The 20,097-nt window shown below is 47.8% G+C and overlaps 1 protein-coding gene across 2 annotated transcripts in view; it reads left to right on the forward strand.

Annotated features, from left to right (window-relative positions):
* The first annotated feature begins 1,338 nt into the window (after positions 1–1,338).
* Dock11 (dedicator of cytokinesis 11) overlaps positions 1,339–20,097 on the forward strand; it is a 195,480-nt gene continuing 176,721 nt past the window's right edge. The window contains exon 1 of one of the 2 annotated variants that reach the window (XM_050121924.1): positions 1,339–1,675. In XM_050121924.1, coding sequence (XP_049977881.1) covers positions 1,574–1,675 — 102 coding nt within the window. In that variant the 5' untranslated portion in view covers positions 1,339–1,573. The remainder of the gene's footprint in view (positions 1,676–20,097) is intronic. The other variant, XM_050121926.1, reaches the window with a different exon arrangement.

Genomic DNA, 20,097 nt, shown 5'->3' on the forward strand with positions numbered 1-20,097 from the left:
AATTTATGCGGATCTACTTGCAGGCAACAGTTACCACCTCTCTCTCTCTCTCTCTCTCTCTCTCACACACACACACACACACACACACATACATACACATACACACACACATCATTCCACACCCTGTGAAGTCAACATTTGTGACCATGCCTGTCCCTTTAGAGGACTTCTACATCCCAGGTCCTGCAGGAACCTTCGTCTGTGCTTTAATGAGGACCCATGTGAAAATGGCTGAATGGGCTTTCTGCAAAGTCTTTTCTGGGTTAATGGAGTTCATTCCTATGCCCTTGTTTCTATAACAAAATCCTTCTGTAGATGTGACTGTCTGCTCTTTGAAGGCAGGAGAAGTGTGGACAGTGCCATTTGGGACCTGGTGAGAATCCTCTCAGATGGGCAGCTCGGGTCCCTGGTGATGGACCATTTTCAAACTTTTAAAAAATGAAATGGGCCCTTTCATTTCAGAGTTAAGTCTTGGCAGGGTCACTAGCTCTCCAAGATTCTTCTTGTTCGTGTTTTAAGTATGCACACTTTACACCTAGTCAGATGATCTTTGATTCTTTGGAAAAACAATGTTTTAGAAGCTGGAGAGAAGCTAAGGCAAGGGCGAGGCGGTTGCAGGACACATGTAAAAGCTGAAAATTGATAGGTTCTCCAAAGCCAAGGCCATGGCCTTCCCAGCACCAGGGCCACCCATTTCTGGTGGACTCACTCCAGAACCTGCCACAGACTCTGGTACCCCCCACCACCCAGCTCTCCCTGCCTGGGCAAGTCACATTTTCAGAAGCCTGTTCCCTCCTTGGAGTTGCCCTGTGAGGTGGATGCCTGGGCAATGGAATGAAGTGTGTTGGGTGTGGGACCCAGGCAAGTCTGTCTTGCAGCAAACCTGCTCTTCCTTCCTTTGACATAGGCGAGACCCAAGCAGGCTGCATACACAATAGGCGGCACGCAGCTCCATGTTGTTTCCCAGCCTCTAGCCGCCTGGGACCTAGGGGCTTGCTGGGTGGGAGCAAGGGAGACTTCTCCCACCCATTCGCTGGTCCTGCAGTCTTTAGGGAGCCAGAGGAGCTTTGGGGCATGGCACACCCTAGTCTTGGAGACATTTCATCACCCACCTCTGACCCCCTCCCGCCCCATACACAAGAAAAAGAAGCAGCCTCATCTCGCCTCCCGGATGCGGCTGCACCAGCAACATCAGCTGCGGGCGGAGCCCGGGTGCTTGCCACTTCCCCCCTCTTCCCGCGTGACCCTCGCCCCCACCTCCAGTACTCCCTCCCCCTCCAGCAGACACACCCTCCTTCTTAGGCTGGTGGCTCCTCCGGCGGGGCCCCGGGAGGGGCCGAGGGAGCCGCGGGTTGAGCTAGCAAAAGCTTGAGAGAAAAGGAGGGAAAGAGGGAGGAGCGGTGCGCGGGAGGAGGAGCCGCGGGAGCTGGGCGCGGGGCGGCGAGGCGAGCTGAGATGTGGCCGGCCGGCCGGCGTGTAAACACAAGCAGCGGCACAGGCAGCAGCAGCGGCCGCGGCCGCCCGGGCCCGGGGCACTGAGCGCGCCCGCCAAGACCTGCCCGCCGCCACTGCCATGGCCGAAGTGCGCAAATTCACCAAGCGGCTGAGCAAGCCCGGCACGGCAGCCGAGCTCCGCCAGAGCGTGTCGGAGGCCGTGCGGGGATCCGTGGTGTTGGTAAGTGGCTGAGCGACGGGGAGTCCGTGTGTGGGGCGTGGGTGGGGGGGGGACACGCGCTCGTGCCGAGAGCGGCGCGGTGGCTTCCCGCGCGCGCGCTGGGGACGGCGGGCCGGATGGACGCCTGGGCGGCAGCCCGGTGCACTAAGAACTCTCTTTCTCTCTGTGTGTTCTAGTTAAGTTTTCTCTCTGGCGACTGGCTGCCTTGGGGTGGGAGTCCCCGGCTCCAGGGGACAGCGCTCTGGTTGTCCCACCAGCATGCGCCGGGCTTGAAGCTGGAGAGAAAAGCGGGTCGCAGACAGCTGCGGATGGAGCGCGGGTTCCCACCCTGGGCGGGGGCGGCTCAGAGATGCAGAGCGCACCTCCCACTCCCCCGGACCCCGCACAAAGAGCTGGGGGCGAGGACACGAGGAGATCTGGATCCTCTTGGGAGGGCACCTGGGGCAGCCTAGGCGGAAGGATGCGATGAACCTCTTGCACAGACGCACTCGAGTGCGGATACACATTGAACACACACACACACACACACACACTCGCACACACACACAACCCCACCCAAAAAGCCCGGGGCGCCCGAGCCCTGGCGGGTGGTGTGGACAGAGGAAGCACAGTGACTTCCTCCTGCTACTGGGGAGAGGGAGGGCGGTGGTGGATATTCAGGGGTACTGCCCAAAGACAGAGGGAGGGGATTAGAAACAACGGGGTTCTGCGCCTGAGTGGGCTTTGGGTCGATCGCCTCTGAGAGAGGATAGTCCCTGAGACTTGCAAGAGCTTGGAGGCAAGAGGATGGGGGAAAGGTGGGGTGGGCCTGTGTTAGGATGAAGAACCTAGAACCAGACGCCTACCGCAGAGGACTGGGGTTGTCTTGGCGGCGGGCAGGGCTGGGGGATGGGGATTGGAGCGCATTCTGACCCCCCTGGGAACCCATCCAGCACACCCTCAGCCCTGTTCAGATTGTCTAAATCTGGAGGGAAGCCGTGGGTGGTAAAAGGGCACTTGCTCCTTCGATTTTAAAGACCCTCATTGCCATTTTTTTTTTTTTTTGGACTAGGGATAAAACCTTTTAAAGAAGCTGTGGACTGGTTCATTAGCGGGCGTTTTGTTACTCCGTTTTGCGGGAGATTTGCTGGCTTTTGTCTCATTCCACTCCTATATTATTTTGTGTTATTTGCTGTGTTTTAAATCTCTCCAGTTAAGAGAGGGCTTTTTTGTTAGCACAACTTATCCTGGGAAGGGAACCTCGCAGCTTTCCCTTGTAATTTTTTATGTTGATCTTGTAGAATCAGCAATAAAACCAACATTAAAGCAAGGCAAGGGGCCTGATCCTAGCAGTGGGGAAAGTTGACATTAGTGGCAGTTCTGGAGGAGGATCAAAGGTAAAATATGTACCTTTGAGATAAAAATCGGATTTCTCATAGCTGCAACTGTGCAGAGCCAAGTGACTTTAAAGAAACCTCTTTGTCGTGGCTGGACCCTTGAAGTTTAATCCTGCTGTTTGGTGAAGCTAAACCCAGACCTTTAATGTTGTTTTAATGGATTTGGCTTATTGTATATTTCCCTCGGATTTTGGAGCAAGAACCTGTTGAGGTCAGATGAGACCCTCACTTGTCATCACAGCCAGTTAGAGAGGACCACAAGCTGTGTGCAAGGCATTTATTTCTACCGGGCCATCTTCTCCGAAGCTTATTAGCAAATGATCCAGACAGCCTAGCACAAGGATGGGTTTTTTAAAATCGTAAAGAAAGAAAACCTTCCCGGAGCAGTGGAGTCTGGTCACAGACCACAGTACGTGAAAGGAGAGGGCAGATGGACAGATGGTAGCAAGAGAATAAATGGGACACAAGCAACCTCTGCTGGGATTTGACCAGCATTTGACCAGCTTCCTGCAACAGTAGAAAGTTAACATTCTTTCCCAGGTTTTAGGCTTTAAAAAGAATTTCAGTTTTGAGACAGGGTGGGTGTCCCGACTGTAGCCCAGGCTGGCCTGGAAGTCTGGCCTTGAGCTTGGTGGTAGTCGTCCTGCTTCAGCTTACTGAGTACTAGGATTAGGGACGTGTGCCTCCAACAGTTTTTGTGCAGCCCAGGTGCAGTGGTTTCGCCGTTCTTGACAAAGCTGGGGGGAGTAATTCTATAACAGAGAAAGACTCTTCTTGTTGCTACAGCCAGGGGCCAGAGTTTCCTGGTCAGCCGGCCTCACTTTTATGTCAGGGGGTGTAGAGGGGTGCGATCTATTCATTTCTGTAGGATGTGTTTTGTATTAAGATTTGGGGACTTGGGAGAGCAGTTTCTAGTGATGTAGATCAACATCGACTGAGCCATTATTCTGTGCAAGGCCTGGTATTAGACGCTTCATTGTTATAAATGAATAAACATGACCCGTTCTTCACTTATTTTCATTAGTTCCAGCTTAGGGTGTGTGTGTGTGTGTGTGTAAGATACTAATCAGTCTTACGGTTTCCTAGGGTTCTCAATAGTGCTCTTTATTAATTAAGAAATAGCTTTAAATAATCCGCGCCCGCTCATCTATTCCTTCTCTTCCTGTATTTCTTTTTTTTTTTTTTTTTTTTTTTTTTTACTTCACAGAACTGTTAGCCAGAGATAGGAAAACCATGGGTGATGGGAGAGGCAAACGGCCATGTTGCAGCTGCTGTCAACTCTTGGTTCAGTTCTGCTGTAAGCCCCAAGTGTTTATTGAGAGACAGCTGAGGTGGGATTTACACTTGCTGCCCTAAACCCAAGACAGCGGCAGGGTTTCAGCATAAGTTCGAGTCATTAGCACAGCGGGTCATGCTTTCCTCTCATGGAAGTCTCGATAGAACTTGGAAGCCCTACCAAGCTGAACAAATATACACTATTTCCTGTTTAGTTTTTTTTTTCTCTTTTACAGTTACACCCTTGTTGGCATGTCCATAACATCATTGAGTTTTGCTCACTGTTCAAAAAATTCAGAAGGCTTGGGCCTTGGCTATATATAGCATGCCATTATTAGTACTTCCATGAATCTATTAACTATGTAGTGAAACAGGCAGAGAAAGAGAGACTGTTTCATGGCCGCATGTTCCTGTGAGTTCAGCATTTTTATGAAGGTCAATTTTAAATCAGGGAAAGGGATAATTACTGAATTGCCATTGACCAGGATCTCTCAAGAGAGCTTTGGGAGGAGCGTCACGATATCCCGCCAGTGAGCACTGGGGCTATTGGACAATGGTCACATACATGCATGTTTAATGTGCCGTGTTCCAATTGTCTTTTTGTTATACTTCAGGTTCTAGTCCGTGGTGCCTGGAAGGGACCAAAGACATTCCAGAAACCTGCTATATCCCTTAGGAGGTGTTTAAATGGTGCTTGCTACTTACCTTCAGCAAAAGGTTGTTAGATATTACCAGTCGTAGCCCCTTGAGGCAAGGGAATTTGGGCAGGTCCTTTGACTGGTATCAAGGGATTTCGGGAGAGGAGCTCTCCAGAGTTGAGAAAGACTGACAAGGGTCGGCAGCTGTTGACTCCTCCACCCTGCCACTCAGCACTACCTTTGAGCAGAATGGTTGTCATGCTTGCCTTTAGGCAAGCCCTGAGAAACCCAGCAGCTTCTCTGTTCCCTCTTCCCGGGGAGGGAGGGGGGTGATTAGGACAAAACTCACAGCTGCATCTGCAAGGGCGGGACAGCTTCCACTGTGAAATAAAGTCTATTTCAACTCGGGCTTTCCCCCTTAGATGATGGAGACAGAAGTCAGGACCCTGGATCAGGCTAGGCATTATTCTACCGGCTGGCCACACTCCTAGTCCTGCTTGGGTGTTTGCTTGTTTCTCAAGACTTTAAGTCATGATGCTCCTGCCTCAGCTTCCTGGATGCTAGGGTTTTATATACCTGGCCTCAATTTTGGCTTCTTGAGCATGCCTTTCCAGTTCTAGGCCTTAGCTCAGCTCCCACTGAGCTGAGAGTGAGAGAGGTGAGCTATACCCTTAGCTCCTGACCGCATCCCTTCTCATTCTGCTTTCCGGTAGCTTCTCTTGGTTGGAAGGGTTCTGGGAGACCCATTCCTCTAAGGTTTGTTCAAAACACCAACTCAGTTTATTATAAAACCAGAGGGGTCACCTCACTAAGCCCTCACTGGAGCAACTGATAGAATCTCCCTGCTCTTTTTGGTGTGCGTGTGGATGCATGGGTACGCAGGCGTTCTCACCTCTGTGCACCCATGCAGAAACCAGAGAACTTGAACGCCCTGTTCGAGAGGGGACTTGTCCCTTGTCCCTTAATTCCCTCGAATCCAGGTCTCTCACTGACTGGAACTGGCCATTCTTTGGCCAGACTGATCTGCCTTCCTGTCTCTGCACCCTGTTCCCACCTACTATGCCCACGGCCACACCTGGCTTTTTGACGTGGTGCTGGGAAATCCAAACCCAGGTCCTCCTACTTGCCCAGCAAGCGTTCGTACACTTCGCTGTCCCCCCCCCCAGGGCTGGCATTTGGTGTCTAAGCTTGACGTGTCCAACCCATTCTGCGGGTTGAGTCTTTCCCTGTCCTGATCATCAGCAATCTTTCCTTAAACTTTTATTGCTTTTCCACTTGAACATGCATAGTCATTACAGAAAAATTTGAAAAGAAAAAGATTGAAGCGTCACCATCTCGTTGCTCAGAAGGAACTCTGTTAATAGTCTGCTGTATGTATTTTACTTCTATATATGAATTTTCAGTTTTGTTATCATGTGGCTACGCTGAGCCATCTCACCTGTCCCTAAATAACTATTCCTTTACCCCTAGCTTATTAACATTCGCTCATGTCCATCAACATCCCCTAAAGCATGCTTAATAAGATTGCCAACAATTATATTAGGGGTTTTTCGTAGATAAATCGATTTTAGATTTAATTTTATTGGAGTGTGTGTATTGTGCATGCACGTGCATACGGGTATTTGCATCACAGTGCCTGCGTGGGGTGGGGTCAGAGGCCAGTTTTCAGGAGTTGCTTTTTTCCTGCTCTGTTAAGGGAGGGCCTCTTTTGTTTTTGCTGAGCTGTACACTCCAGGCTAGCTGGCCCAGGAGCTTCTAGGCAATTCCCTTGTCTCAGCCTCGATCTCTCAGTGGGAGTGCTGGAATGACAGGTGAAGGCCCCTGCACCTGGCTTCTCCTGTGTGCGGTCCAGGGATAGGTCATCATGCTTCCTCTGCAGGCACGTTCACCTGCACAGCTAGCTCCCTGGCCCGGTGCTTTCTAGTCTTCTGCAGCCATAATCATGAGCTGTCCTCCACTGTCTTAGATACCTTTAGATTTTGACTTCTTTTTTTTTTTTTTTTTTTTGATAGTGTCTTTCTGTGTAGGCAAGGCTGGGCTTTTAATTTTAATCCTTGTGCCTTACCCTCCTGGGATGACAGGTGTGTGCTACTCTGCCTGACACATTTAAATGTAACTGGGCCGTGGTGGCGCACGCCTTTAATCCCAGCACTCACGAGGCAGACGCAGGCGGATCTCTGTGAATTCGAGGTCAGCCTGGTACAGAGAGAGTTCCAGGCCAGCCAGGGCTAACACACAGAAAAACCCTTTCTGGAAAAAACAAAAATAATAATAATAAACAAATAAAAATAAAAAAATAAAAAATCAATTCCTAAATTGCCCTTGACACAGCTTCTTAGTAGCCACATTCACATTTGACTAACCATATTAGACAGTGCTAAACATAGCATTTCCATCACTACAGTCGGTTAGCACTGGGCCAGACATCTTAGAGAGGATCGTTTCAAATGTGCTAGATTTTGCCCATAGATTAAATTTCTGGCTATCAAATTGCCTGTTCAAAGTCCATATGCATTTTTAGGGTTGAAAATTTCTCTTAGGTGTGGGGATGCCAGGTCTTGAGGTCCATCTTTAGCACCATAAACAATGCCTGGTAAATAAGCTGAACCAAACCAAACCAAACCAAACCGCGCTGTAAAAGACACTGCAGAAAGTTGCTCCAGCTTCTCCCGCCATATCCCGTGAGCCTACATTTCTCTGCTCCCATGTTGACGCTGCTTAAGGCTCTTCAGCTTGGTAATCTGTTAAACTCTTAATTTGTGTATATCTTTGATTACTGTCGAAACCGAATAAAGAGAGTCTCCTATGTTGATGGCCCATCCATATTTCTTCTGTTAAGGCCAGGGAACCTTGACACAGACTCTTTTCCTTCTTTGGATTCTTGAAATAACCATCTTCACCCTATCCAGTTCTGTTTGTCCTGTGGCAAGGGTGGGACCGCACGTTCATATTCCTTTAGGTCCCCTCCCGGTGATTCTGATGCACCCAGAAATGCTAATCTAGGCCACCCATCTCTTCAAGGCAAGAATGTCCCTTAGATACATCTCTGACAAAGGCTTGTTTGGGTTCTCCTGAGCCCCCTCTTCACGTTAGAAGGCTGTGTTGGAAAACTTAAGCCGAAACTCACTCTTCTGAGTTCTTTCCTGGTCTGCACCAAACTCCACTGTTTGGAGCAACGTGGAATGTTTGCTTCCTCTTTCACACGACAACCTTTGACATGTGGGGACCACCACTATGCCATTTGAAACTGCACTCTTCTCAAGGCCGGAGAGCCTTCATTGCTTTCCTTCATTGCCCACACGACTTGGTTTCACGATTCTTCATATCGTGGTCATTCTGTTTGACTCTGATCCAAGTGTTCAATGTCCTCCTGAATAGCAGCGGCAGAACACCAGGACTAGAGGGAGGCGTGGGGCCTGGTCCCAAGTCTGCCTACTGTTGCCACTTGCATTGTGAATGAAGGCAGGTAACCTTGTCTGTGAAATGGGGACAGACAAAAGTAGCTCCCTTGTGAGGAGTAAAGCAATAATGTATGAAAATGGCTGGCGTATACACGTGGTTCATAGGGTTTTAAAATGAAGGTTGAGGGAGAGGCAGTTTTCCTGGTAAGTTGACCACGTTCCAGTGGAAGACCACACATTCAAGAACATCTGGGCAGCCCAAAGTGGTCTTAAAGGGTTTAAAGTAAAAAGGACACAAAGTTGAGTAAGTAGGGACAGGAGTATAGATCTGGGAAGAGTTGGGGGAGGGGATGAACACGGTCAAAGAACATTATATGAAACCCTCAAAGTACTAAAAAAGAAAACTAAGACAAATTGAAAAATAAATAAAGAGAAGGTTGGGAGGGGGAATGCCTCAGTGTCTGCCACAGAATGTTCCCTACTTATTCTGGGTCTGAGTCCATCACATGGCGCCTGGAATGCAGTAGGCAGACAGTTTACATTTTGTGTATCTTGGGAGAAGAGCCCGGAGGCAGGAGACTCGTGAAAATATCGAGTCCAGGAGAGTGATAACAGTGGGTTTAACCAACAAAGGCTTTAGCTGAGGCAGTGAGGATGGAGATAGAGACAGTTCAGTGATAACATCTATAGCATTAGGTGATTGTTGAAGGGGGAGTGGGAGCAAGGGGGGGAAGGAAAACAAAGGGGAGGAAGAGAGAGGTGGAGTCAAGCTAAAGTTGAGGTTTTTACAGCTGGGGGGAGCAGAAGGAAGGTGATGGAGGAAGGGCAGAGAAAACGAGCAAGCTCTGTTTGAGAAAACTGTGAGGGCAAGGCCAGGTTTGGTGAGAACATTCTAAGGGGAGACTGAGCAAGGAGAGTTGTGTTTTGGCAGAAGCCTGGGGATCTTGAGGGCAGAGAGGAAAGTGTTCCAAGTGGAATCAGGAAAGGGAGGAATAGCCAGGAAAGGACCAGGGCTCAGGGACAGAGATGAGATTGTAGGTGTGATTAGCTGGTGGAAGAGGCTTGCCCCTCTGGGGGTGATTAGGAAAGAGAAGGCAGGGTGGGGAAGAATAACCTGGAGGCTAGCTCTAGACTTCCCATTAAAATGATAGTAGAAGTACACACACACACACACACACACACACACACCCAACACACACACACACACACACACAATGGTGGGGTTGTGAGAGCTTGTTTTAGTAGTTGGCTTTAGCAGATCATGGGAACAAGGAACTAGTCATATTTTTCTGGGTGCCCAGGGAGGCTAATGTACTAGTCTCCCCTTAAGGGACTCCCGATTCAGACATGAAGATAGGATACCCAGGAATAACTGATGTAGAGAAGAAAGAAAGCAGTGAGGATGCCATGGCTATGGTAATGCCTTCTAGTTTCACTTGGTTCATCCTGTCCTCCTTGTCCTCCTCACCAGTGCTTTGTGATTTGTTAAGACCTTAGTAGTAGTCCCTTCTGGTCTTAACAAGGCCAAAGAGGCTTTTTACTAATGACCACTGTTAATCTCTGTGGCATTGTCTGTAGAGTTCCCTTCCCCTATGCTTTCTGGGAAAGAGTTAACAGTAAGAGTTAGCAGTGACTTGTAATGGTGAGAAATTTGCCGAGCTCACCTTGGCATTCCCTGGCTTGACCTCTGTGGCCCCACACAGTGGTTGTTACCACGCAAAAATCCACACACCTGCTTTTAAATTCATGAATTTAACATCTTAAAATAGTTATTGCGCTGTGTGTGTGCGCATGCACACATGATGTGTCTGTGAAGGTCAGATAGCTTGCTGGAGTTGTTTCTTTCCTTCTACCGTGTGAGTTTCTGGGATTGAACTCAGGTCAGCAGGCTTTGGTGTAGTTTGCTTAACCTGCTGAGCCATCTTGCTGCCCTACTCTTACTCTTAAAAAATATTTAACTTTGAAGTCGTTTTGAGAACTTCATACTTGAGCAGTGCCTCTTAACTCTCCAACTCCTCCCATTTTTCCCCAAATTCTTTACCTCTTCTTTAATTATTGCGCACAGACAGACAGACAGACAGACACACACACACAGACAACCTACGGAGTACATTTAGTGTTGCAACTTATTACAGAGGATTGATTCACCTGCCGGATTTTTTTTCCCTCCTGAGATACAGAATCATCAAGAAGATATGCTGAAAAATGTATTCATAGTCTCTAAATTTTATTTACCACTGAAACCGGAAACCACGGGAGGGAGGGAGCTCAAGCAGTTCCTCCTTTCTTATGGTTTTTGTTTAGTTTTATGCTTTGTAAATCTTAAGGGTCCTTTTAGAATAAATTTCTCCTTGGGATTTAGAGCTCATAATTTCCTATAGATTTTGCCAGGAGGGCGGAAGAATTCCAGGCTAATATTGGTCTGCTATTTGTATCAGCCTGGAGCCAGATGCCGTTTTGATTCTATGCACAGCCCCACCCCGGAGGCTTCCTGAGCCTAGAGACTGGAGTGGGGCAAAGGGACCATCGTCTTGCTAAGCTGCTACTGCCTCTAAGCCCATGATTGTTAGAGCTCAGGGTGAGAGCCCGAGTTTTGGGAGCACACCACAGATGTGCTCAGAGTTCAGCCCAACTGCTTGCTGGCAGGCTGACATTAGGCCAATGCATGCAGGACACATCAGTGAGAACATATGATCTGCATGAGTGTTTTGTCGGGGGAGATAGCTTGGTCAGTAACATGCTTAGATGAGGACATGACCTTGATCCACAGAACCCACGGGAGAAAAGTCAGGTGTGGTGGTGCACCCTTGTCTCGACAGTTCCAGGGAGGTAGAGACAGGTGGTTCAGGGCCTACTTAGTGAGCTCTAGGCCAGGGAGACACAGTTGAGAGGGAGGGAGGAAGGGAGGGACGGAGGGAGGGAGGAAAAGACAGACTATGAAAATGAACCTGAGAAACCACAACCCTGCCTGTTCTTTGGCCTCCATATGTATGTGTACGCATGCGCATTCTCACCTCCCTGTATACACCTGTGCGTATGCCCATACGCACAGATTCACACAAAGCGTGCCTTGTTGCTTCTCGCGTCATCCCAGGCTTTATGTCCTTTTCTGTGGTGTCGGAGATAGAAAGGGCCTCACAGATGCTAAACTCGCGTGCCCCCTCTGAGCTCCAGCCATCACCCCAATGTCCTGTCCTAGTCTGCTAGTCAGGTTTAGTAATAGCAGGCTGGCTTTGTTAAGGGGGGGGGGGGCGTATCCAGCTTCCCGGTCAAGTCAGCCTGGAAAACACGGCAATCATTCGAGCTCCACGTGGTTTCTCTATTGTTCGTCCACAACCTTGCACAATCACACCTAACTTTTGCTCTGAATGAATTCCTGTGATTCTTGGCTACTTGAGTTTTTATTGCCCATGGAGTTTATCATCGCCAGGAGGTTTCTTCCTGCTTTCCTGACAGCTCCTGTTGGACCGTAAATGTTTCAAGGTGGTGAAAAGGGTTCGGAGGAGATGTTTAGGGTCTTCCGTGTCCCCGCCGTATTGTTTTCTCTAGTGACTGGCCAGATTTTACTGGGGACGATACAGCTGGAGATATTTTGAAGTCCCTGGACAGAGTATCTTTATCTGAAGCATTTCAGTGCATTATGACAGAAGTCCAGCAAGTTCCTTTGCATGGAATGTTTTTCCGATGATCGCCTTATATTTCCATAGCCTCATTAAAAGGACTGATTTGATTTTATGTGTATGGATATTTTGCCTACACACGCATGCATGTACCCTGGAACTGGAGTTATGGACAGTTGTGAACCACTATGTGGTTGCTGGGACTCGAACCCAGGTCCCCTAGAGGAGCAGCCAGCGCTCTTAAGTGCTGAGTGATTGCTTCAGCCCCATTAGGGCTCCAGTTTTAAGAAGCACTCAAAAGACTGTCATGTCTGTGATGTCATGAGGTTACGGGTCACTGCTAAACACATTCCATGTTGTCATCACTCTAAATGGAGAAACAGAGGCCTGGTTTCTGGTGAGACAGCCACAGGCCGTCTGTCATTTCCAAGTGACTGGGCAGGTAATGAACTCCAGGTTTCTCTGTGCAGCCATGTGAAAAAGCACCCGTGGCGTGCCTACCGGATTACACAAGCAAGCAGAGGAAAGAAACTTTTCTTGTGTGGCTTGCTGATGGTTTATGGGAAGCCATATTTATTTCCAACCAAGCTTGCTTTCTTTAGTGGGAAGGTAGAACTTAAGGGCAAGATTAATTTTTGAAATTTGGTGAACTGCTTTTAATTTGCTGTTCTTCATTTCTTTACTGTTTGAATAAATATACAGAAAAAGAACACTCTAGAACTTTATCCCTGCAAAGGTACCTGGGATCGTTTTCATGGAACACCTTTTAGGTTACCACTATCCGAAAATAACATAATATATATTTCTTTCCATGCCTTTTCTGTTAGTAGTTTAGTTTTCTCCCTTGAGAAATGGCCAGCTTTATACCTTACAAGGCCTGTTGTCACAGTGTTCCCGAACACATGGTGTACTTCTGTTGGCACGACCAGTTTCTTTTCACAGACTAGCGAGTTCCCAGTGCGCCAAATGACTACCTAGAGACCTGAAGGAAGGAATGCCACCTTCTGAGGTGTCTATCTGACTATCAAGAAATGGCTGACATCCATGGAGACTCGGCATCAACTGTTGTGTAAACTGCACTGAATTGTTCTTTAAGATCTCACAGGGGCCAGTGGTTCTCATTTGGGCCCATTGGAGAGCTTATGACACACTCTCTCCTTTCAAACTTGCCCCCAGGAGACTTGTTCTATCACTTCTAGTGACTGACCCGACTGCTCACAGAGGATGTTGGCCACAGTCTGTCCCTTCCAAATACTTCGTCAGAATTCTAACTAGTAGCGCCAAAGTGTTGCCAACGTGAATTCAATAAATTTTCTAATCTATACCTACACGAGCTTTCTCCTTGTTTCTCGCCCTCCTTTCTTTCTCTACTTAGAGTCCAGTCTTGCTCCAATACTGGAAGCATCAAGAGTTTCTCACATTCTGTGTTCAGGTCCTAGGTTTCAAGTTGTCTAAGCAGCTGGTTGTACCCTGTATGTTTGTGTGTATTTATTTATTTGCTTCTATTTATTTCTCCAGCCATTCACTTGGAGACAGGGTCTCATGTAGCCTAGGCTGACCTCAAACTTAAAAAGAAAATATGATCATCAGGTGGTGGTGGCGCACACCTTTAATCCCAGTATTCAGAAGGCAGAGGTGGGTAGATCTTTATGAGTTTGAGGCCAATCTGGTCTGCAGAGTGAGTTCCAGGATAGCCAGGACTGAACAGTGAGGCTTTGTCTCAAAAACAAAACAAAGGTGTGTGTGTGTGTGTGTGTGTGTGTGTGAGAGAGAGAGAGAGAGACAGAGACAGAGAGAGAGACAGAGACAGAGACAGAGACAGAGACACAGAGAGAGTGCATACCCGTTCTACAGTGCTCATAGCGGTCAGAGGACAACCTCCGTCTATCTTGCAGATCTCAGGGGTTGAAATTAGATCATCAGGCTTGCAGCAATTCTTTTAACTCTGAGCCATCTCGCTGACCCTAGTCTCAAACTCGTAGTAGCTAAAGCGACCTTGAATTTTTAATCCTTTGCCTCAGCCTCCAAGTGCAGAGGTTCCAGGTAGACACTGTCACAGCCAGCTCTATTTTAAAAGTCATTTATTTGGCTGGTACTAATGACTGAATCTAGGACCCAGGGTATTCTAGGGAAGTGTTCCCCCACTGGACTCCCCAGCTCTAGCTTTACCTTTAAGTTTTAGGCAGGATCTTGATAAGTTGCCCAGGCTGGCCTTGAACTCATTCTTTAGTCCAGGCTCATCTTGAACTAGCGGCCTTCCTGCTGTTAGCCTTTTGAGCAGCTGGGGTGACAGATCTGTGCTGCCAGACCCAACATCTACCCTGTCTTTAAAATTAACTTCTAGTAATCTAGTTGTTGGGTTCTGGTGTTACTTTTTGTCTACCTTGTGTGTGTGTGTGTGTTGCCAGATATGAAGCCAACAAACTGCCATACATTGAACAGGTCATCTACCCCGTACCAAATTTCCAGTTCCTCTGTCCCTAACCCGGTCCCCTTACCCACCCATATCTGATCCCCTACTTGGTTTCCTGGCAGGTTACCATGATGTTCCTCTACAAGTGACTTCTTGTCATACTGCTAGGTCTCCTGAGCAGGATGCTGCGCAGCCATAGCTCTGTACTTGAACTCTGTACAGTGGAACGGACCGTGTGCTGAGGGAGGGAGGAGCTACTTAGCCAACTCAGAGGAGGCTGAGTGACCAGGGGAGGGGGTCCAGCAGATGGGCCTTATTGAGAGCTAGACAGTAGTCCACATGGTGGATCAGTCTCCCATTTCTGCTTTAGTATATTGTCACAAAGTTAGTGTCTTCAAAGTACAGAATTTTTATTTATTTATTTATTGTTTGTTTGTTTGTTTTCCTGAGACAGGGTTTCTCTGTGTAGCCACCCTGGGGCTGTCCTGGAACTCGCTCTGTAGACCAGGCTGCCCCCAACCTCACTGAGATCCTCCTGTCTCTGCCTCCAGAGTTCTGGGATTGAAGGTGTGTGTCACCAGTGCTCATCTTATTTATAATAAATTTATTTATTTTGAAAATAAATTTTGTCATGCAATATATGCTGATTGAGGTTTCCTTTCCTAACTCCTCCCACATCCTTCCTACTTTCCCACCCACCCAAATCCCAAATCCATATTCTTTCTTTCTCTCATTAGAAAAACAAGCCTATGATGATGATGATGACAATAATAATAATAATAATAAATCAAAGCAGAATATGGCAATACAAACAAACAGGAAAGAAAGAGCCAAAGAAAAAGTACATAAGAAACTCATAGATGCAGACACACACCCATTGACATACACAGAAAGTCCATAAAAATACAAAACCAGAAACCATAATATGTAAGCAAAAGATCTATAAGGTAAAAAAGAAAATCCCCAGACAAAGTATTATGAGACAAAAAAATCTCCAAAAATACCACTGAAGCTGGGAGGTGGAGGCGCACACCTTTAATCCCAGCACTCAGGAAGCAGAAGCAAGCAGATCTCCGTGAGTTCGAAGCCAGCCTGGTCTACAAGAGCTAGTTCCAGGACAGGCTCCAAAGCTACAGAGAAACCCTGTCTCAAACAAAAACAAACAAAACAAAAATACCATTGAGTTTTGAGTTAGGCATCAAATTGCTTGGCATGAGGCCTGCCCTTAAGTGTGGTTTGTATGCCCAAAGAGACTGTTGATGAAAACAAATTTTTTCTTTGCGAGTGGTTGTCCATAGGAGATAGCTTCTGAGTTAGGGACAGGGGCTTGTGTCTACTTCCCCTCCCAGGGCTGGCTTCCCATCGGCCTTGCAGCTGTGCAGGCCCTGTGCACGCTGCCCCAGGCTCTGGGTGTCCATTGTTGTGTCTGAAGGCCGCAGTTCCTCTGTGTCCTCCATCCCCTCTGGCGGAGCCCTGAGGGGAGGAAGTTGTTGGAGGCAGCCCAGTTAGGACGGAGTGTTCCAAGGTCTGTCCCTGTGCCTGTTGTCTGGCTGTGGGTGTCTGTGTTTGTTCCTACCACCCTTACTGTTTCTAATGCAGGGGAAGCTCCTGTGTGGAGGGCTGAGCACAGCGCTTACCAATGAGTATAGCAGAATAGCATTCAGAGTCATTGTAGCTCTACGTTCATTTTATTGCTACCTTCCTTTGGCACTGTGCTTCTCAACCTTCCCAAAGCTGAAACCCTTTAATATAGTTCCTCCTGTTGTGATGAGCCCCCCAGCCATAAACTTACTTTGTTGCTACTTCATAATCGTCACTATGCTACTGTTATGAATCAAATATCTGATCGGCAGGATATCTGCTATGGGACCCTCAGAGGGTTGTGACCCACAAGTTGAGAGCCGCTGCGTAGTATTTGGTTTGCCACTGGATTGATGACCTCTCTAGTCTTAGGAAGAGCACAGACTTTTTATAGTTCGGGAGGTCACAAGTCTGACACAAGATTCACTGGGATGAAACCAAGGTTTGGGAAGTTGGCATGGCCTTCAGGAGCTCTAGAGGAGAGTTCCGTATGTTGCCTTCTTTTTTAGTTTCCAGAAGCTTCCTGCATTCTCTGGCACATGATCCCTGTGTCTATCTTCAACAGAGCAATGGAGGCCGCGTTTCACTCACAGCCCCCTGCCTCTGCATCTATCCACACACTCTCTTCTCTGCCTCTGATTAGCCGGCCGCCCTCTTTCATCGTAAGGCCCCTCGCTTTGTTTTCGTGGTACTGGTGATTGGAAGCTTGGCCTCGCATGTGCCATGCTGGACAACTATGCAACACTTCAAGCCACATAGAAGAACCTTTGGGAGGACTTTGGTCCCACCTGGATAACCCAGCATGGTCTTCCCGTCTCAAAATCCTCAAGTTCATCACATCCCCAGTTTAAAGCGGAAAGTCAGTATTCCCCGATTTGAGGGACTGAGATGCAGGCACGTTTGGGGAGCCATTGTGGTTCTTCAGCTTCATGAAGTGTTGCTCTAGGTTGATGAATCGGTGGGCTACTGATGAGCTGGTGAGGTCAGGTAGGTTCCTGACTTTATGATGGAAGCGAAAACCGGACATGGATAGGAGAGACTAGCGAACAGCGAACTAGGTGCAGATGCCTTCCCAGCATCCTACTGAAGGAGCATGATCCCTTTCAAGGATCTTCGCTGAAGGAAAGCAATACAGGTTTGTCATCTGTGATTTCCATTCGCAGGTTTTCTGAAATTCTTCCTGACGTAATTGTTTTCCCCACAGAGGACTCCATTAGTCTGGAGTTCTTATAGAGGGCACTGCTTTCAGACTTGAGGTGTTTAGGGATACAAGTTGGCCAGACACATACAGGCACTTAGCCAGTTGAGGCCTATGGAATTTTCCACTCTCGGCTAAGGAGAAGAGGAACGCAGTAGGGGTATAGAGGTGTGCGGGGAGGGGGGTGTAGACGAGTGTGCAGGAGACACGCTGAAGAGAGAAAGGGATGGTTTCACATCACAGCGAGTAACTGGCTGGCAAGTCCCAAGATACTTCTCGTATGTCCTCTGTAAGAGATACTTCACCTAGGCTGAAGGTCACCTTAGATGGAGCCACATCCCCCTGAATTCTCAAGGTAACCACAGAACCCCTTGCAGACAGGTCGGAGAAGGCAGAGGAAAAGACCGGGAAATCTCTGAGTTCCTTCTTGACTTCACGGGGATTTTGACTGAGACATAAATCGAAACTTCCTCTCCCCGCGTAATTCAGTCCCTGCCATTTTAGAGAGAGCCGCACCACAAAAGCTTCCTGGCTGACTTGGTTTCAGCCTCCTTGCGCTGCACAGCGCAGTATAATATCCATGATGGTCTGGTGGCGTCGAGCCTTGCAGCTCTGTGGGAGCACTCTGTCATAGACGGGGGTTGTGCTTGCCGTTTTTTACAGCAGCTCCAGTTGGCCACGGCTGTACTTCTCCCTGGCTCAACCAATCCTTTTACAGGTCCTCGGGTAATGGATCTGGCTGTGCATTGAAAAGCCTTATGAGAAGGTCCAGGAAAATCACAGATTTTGTTTCAAAATCCGGAGCAATGAAATGTCCAGAATCTCTCTTCACTTTTTTCTATTCCATGTTTTTTTTGGGGGGGGCTTGCCATGGGAAAATAATTTCCATTCTTTTTTTCTAGACAACTTATGATAAATCTTCAGGTATTTTCAGTGGGTTTGTATTAAGTGGTCCACTATTCTGTAAGAGTAATCTACCAATTTCTAAATATGCAGGTGTATTAACTATAGCCCTATTGGGGACTTATTTAGAAAGACTTCTAATACGGTATGCATTTTATCTAAGTTATGGGTCCTTTCCCTTCGTATTGGACTTGAATTTTTGGTTTGTTTTCCTGATATACTGGTCTCTGTTGTGGAGGTCTCCCCTTTTCTGCTTGTCTTCCACGGAACTCCATGACTTACAGGTAGTGTCTACTACATCAATGAATTTCAGGACAGACTTGATGCCTTAGACACCTGCAACGTCTTGGCCTGTGGAAGATAGCAGAAGGAAGTCAAAAGCCACGATTGATGGAGAGTGTGCTGACTGGCGAAAAAGATACGTTGTGAGGTGTAGATAGCTGCATTGGCTGCTGGTCAATACGGATGCTTTCATTCACTATCTGATGCTAAAGTCCCAAGGGGCGTGCTTTTAGAGCGGTTGCCTGAACTGTACAGAAGCAGAGGCTCTATTTCCGCTGGTTTCTTTATAACGGACTAAGTCTATTTAGAGCGAAGGTGTGGACATGAAAGAAGGCAAGAGGAATAATCCGAGGGAACTAAATGATCTTTGGGCAAGACAGTAGAGCACAAGTCCAGAGATTCAAATAGTAGTACTCTTCAATGGGGGTAGCAACCTAGTTTTAGGCAGACAGGAAGGAGCGAGAAGCTCTAAAGCTAGGTAGGAGGAATGGCTTGGGGAGTAGGCAGGTGGCCAAGCCTAAAGATGCTGCATGCTGTCAGCCAGCAGAATTCAAGATCCCAAATCAGTTAGCTGAGGGATTTCAAAAGTCCTTGTTCTCCATTGTATATTACAAGTGAAGACCAACTGTCCAGTTCTGATAGAGGTCAGAGTTTACGGACTGGCAGACGCCTCCCTGTGCAAGACTTCTTCTGGGAGCCAAGGGTGGAAGGACTCTGGCGCAAGGCATGCCTGCCTCTCTTCCTTCATCCTAGCTTTTCTTAGCCTCAACTGGCAACCTCTCACACCTATTCCAAACCTGTATTTCTTGAGGCAGCAAACCCTGCTGGACAGGAATGGCAGCAAGTAGAGATGGAACCTCTAAGCCATTGGAACTCTGCAAGAGCAGCCCTGCTGGGACTGACTTCCTTTTTACTGTTTTCTTTCTCTCCTAAACCACTTTCTTCTCTTTTCTGACTTCTACTCCATGCTCACTGCTCTCCTGTTCTCTCCTCATTCCCCCCCCCCCCGCACCTCAGGTGTTGGCAGCTTGTGCGCGCAGAAAGCATTCCACCACTGAGTTACATTCCCCGCCCTTTCTCGTGTGCACACTCTCCTATTGATGGTCCCCGTATTCCCCTCTCTGCACTGCAAATCTGAATCCTCTCGGCTCCTCCTCATGGCCTCCCTTCTTCACTGCCCATCAAAATATCGTTATTCTAGTGTGGGCACATTCCTACTTTATTTCCTTCTCTCCCCCCCCTCCCTCCTTCCTCTCTCCTTCCCTAATGCTAGGAGGACAGGTAGGCACCACCACATGCAGATCCCACTTTCCCCTGTCCCATCTTCTGCCTCTCTCTCTCTCTCTCTCTCTCTCTCTCTCTCTCTCTCTCTCTCTCTCTCTCTCTCTCCCTCGGCTTGACTACAAAGTGTTCACCATGGGGCAGAGACATCACTTTGTTTATTTTTTTCTTTAACCTTTTTTTTAAGCCAAGGGTGGAAAATTCCAAAGGCCTGAGTTAGTGATGGCTAGGTGCCTTTTCTGGAGCTCCAGTAGCTGGAGTGCCAAGGGAATGTCGTGGGGTTGCACATCTGGAGAAGTCGTTCTCTAAAATGTCCTGGATTTGAATTTAGGTCCGTGTGAAAGAAGAGGAGCTTTTAGCTGTGTAATGATGAAATCAATACAGCAACTAAACATCCCAGATCCTAGTTTACATCACTTGCTTTTTTTTTTTTTTTTTTTTTTTTTTTTTTTTT

The sequence above is a fragment of the Alexandromys fortis genome, unplaced genomic scaffold (assembly GCF_014885135.2).
Source record: "Alexandromys fortis isolate MF-2015 unplaced genomic scaffold, M_Fortis_MF-2015_v1.1 scaffold_189, whole genome shotgun sequence".
Lineage (NCBI taxonomy): Eukaryota > Metazoa > Chordata > Mammalia > Rodentia > Cricetidae > Alexandromys > Alexandromys fortis.